Here is a 2,849-nt window from a genome sequence, read left to right as displayed (position 1 = left end):
CACCCACCACCACCCCGGATATTCTTTAAGGTGAAACAAGCCAAGCAATTTTGAGCGCGCTTCCTCTCTCCAAAGCACTGCAAAAAAAGAGATCTTGGGTGTTTCTCCAAAGCGAGATTCACTCCATTCTTGGTTGTGTACAAGAAAGGGCTTGCTGGGTACCTGAAAGGGGGGTGGGTGGGTGGGTGGGGGGCGGGGAAAACCTAACGCGAAGAAGCTTTTCCCACACTCCCATCTCTCTGCCAAAAAAATGATTGAGTTGATTTCTATCATTTTCCTGACTTGACGTGGTCCTTTAAAAAAAAAAAAGAAGGAAAAGCAAAAGAAGAGAAGAGCCATTTCTGGTTGCCTGCATCACATACCCTTCCCCCAAATTCACTTCTGCTTGGAATTGGGGGTGGGTGGGTGGGTGGGGGGGAAGCACCTACCCAACAAGAAGATCACACGCACACGCTCCGTGTACACACACACACACACACACACACACACACCCTCGCGCGCGCACACAAATTGGATACACTTTGAATAAGCTTTTGGTTCCTTATCCGGGGACTAGCGCGGCTGGCGTGATTGGCGCAACGAGTCACATGGTGAAAGTAACTTTACGGGGTCGCCAGCTAGTAGGAGGGTTTTATGGAGCAGAAAAACGACAAAGCGAGAAAAATTATTTTCCACTCCAGAAATTAATGATCATGAGCTCGTATTTGATGGACTCTAACTACATCGATCCGAAATTTCCTCCATGCGAAGAATATTCGCAAAATAATTACATCCCAGACCACAGTCCGGAATATTACAGTCGGACTAGGGAGTCCAGTTTCCAGCATCATCACCAGGAATTGTACCCTCCACCTCCACCACCACCACCACCACCACCTCCTCCTCCTCCTCCTCCACAGCGACCCAGCTACCCCGAGCGCCAGTACAGCTGTGCCAGCCTCCAAGGTCCCGGCAACCCCTCCGCGCATCCACGGGGCCATGGACAGCCGCCCGGAGGCCACCATCTCCCCGAGAAAGCGCAGCAGCTCTGTGACCAAACGGCTCTCTCCAGCGCGGCTACCTCTCCTTCCCCAGCCCCTCCAGCTTGCAACCAGCAAAACCCCGAGCATCCCAGCAGCGCGGCCTCTAAGCAGCCCATAGTCTACCCATGGATGAAAAAAATCCACGTCAGTACTGGTAGGCAACTTTTCCTCCTCTGCTCCTTTTCTCTCAGATGTGTGTGTAGATTCGTGCGTGCGTGTGTGTGTGTGTGTGTGTGTGTTTGCGCCCCCCCCCCTTCCCACCAAGCTCTCAGGCTCCCTCTCCCTCCCTCCCTCCCTCTCTCTCTCCCCTTTCCCCCCGTCTCCTCCTTTGCCTTCGACGAGAGTCTTTGGGTTAGCACAATTGAGCTGGATTTACGACTCCGAGCGGGTAATTACACCCACCATAAATTTTATAGCCGAGCTAGTCTGGGCAGCCCCAGCCATGTGGTTCGTTCTGTTATGTATGTGTGAAACTCCAAAGGCTTGGAGAGGGGTGCATAAATAATTCAGGCTCTTCCCAAGCCAAGGAAACCCCTTCTTCTTAGGAGCAAAAAAAAAAAAAAAAAAGTCTTGGGTTCTTTATAACCCAGTAGGCGGGTGGCTTTCTCTCCCCCCCCCCACCCTTTCCTTTCCTTTCCTTTCCTTTCCTTTCCTCTTTCTCCCTCTTTCGACCTCGCTCTCCCTCTCTCTTNCCCCCGCTTCCTTGCATCCATGCGAATCTTTGGTTTGGTTTGGCTTGTTTGTTTGTTTTCTCCAGTGAATCCTAATTACAATGGAGGCGAGCCTAAGCGGTCCCGGACTGCCTACACCCGTCAGCAGGTCTTGGAATTAGAAAAAGAGTTCCACTATAACAGATACCTGACGAGGCGGAGGCGCATCGAGATTGCCCATTCCTTGTGTCTCTCGGAGAGACAGATCAAGATCTGGTTTCAGAACCGGCGGATGAAATGGAAAAAAGACCACCGACTGCCCAATACCAAAGTGAGATCCACGGCTCCGACCAATTCCTCGGCCGGCTCCTTGCCCGCTTCTTCCAACGCGGTTGCTGGCGAAGACCATTCGCAGAGCTCAGCTCAGGAGCCACGAGCAGAGGATATTACAAGGTTATAAAACAAACCAACCAACAACAGAAAACGCCCCATGCAAATTGACTCTGATTATTTATAGAATCTAATATATATCTATATATTTTGGGGTTTTTTTTTTTCCTCGTAGTTTTCTCGTGCGTCTGTATATATATATTTAGGAGAGAGAGAGAGAGAGAGAGAGAAAGACAGAGAGAGAGAGAAAACACATACATACACATACACAAAAGAATGAGTTCTATTGGAGACCTCAAGCTTTAGGTGCATGTATTATTAGCATGAGAGGCCAGGTGGCATACCTGTTGGGGGGTTTTTTAATCACCATTTTCAGGGTTTTATTTATTTTTTAAAAAAGGAAAGAGAATGGAAGGATGGGCTGTGTATCAGGATGTGTCTGCATGGGGATGTATGTATGTATATAAGCGTGCGTGTTTGGGTTGGGGAACTAAATGTTCTGTTTTAGATGAAAAATCGGGGCATATGCTAATAATTATACAGGCAAGGAAAGAATGTAATTATTTTGCTCTCTGGGTTTACACATGGAGAACAAAAAAGAGGACCATTGAAGGCTTCCCTCCCCCTCCTCCTTTTCTTTCTTCTTGTATAAATGTGGAGAAAGATTTTTTTTTTTTTTTACAAAAAGGGGGGATGGCACACGCGAGCTAGTAGAAACTAATAAATGTCTGGTTAGTTCAATGTGAGCAGCAAGAGATAAGGAGAGCAAGCTAACAGCCAGTTGAAG

The 2,849-nt window shown here is 48.4% G+C and overlaps 1 protein-coding gene across 1 annotated transcript; it reads left to right on the top strand.

Moving 5' to 3' along the window:
* The first annotated feature begins 587 nt into the window (after positions 1-587).
* On the top strand, positions 588-2,132 carry HOXC4 (homeobox C4). Its single transcript, XM_015818271.1, has 2 exons — positions 588-1,176; positions 1,780-2,132. Exons 1-2 carry the CDS (start codon positions 588-590, stop codon positions 2,130-2,132), a joined length of 942 nt encoding a protein of 313 aa, XP_015673757.1.
* Positions 2,133-2,849: the final 717 nt, after the last annotated feature.

This window comes from Protobothrops mucrosquamatus, unplaced genomic scaffold (genome assembly GCF_001527695.2).
Source record: "Protobothrops mucrosquamatus isolate PMUCROS unplaced genomic scaffold, P.Mucros_1.0 scaffold710, whole genome shotgun sequence".
NCBI classification, from domain to species: domain Eukaryota; kingdom Metazoa; phylum Chordata; class Lepidosauria; order Squamata; family Viperidae; genus Protobothrops; species Protobothrops mucrosquamatus.
This window is presented reverse-complemented; position numbering and strand designations above follow the sequence as displayed.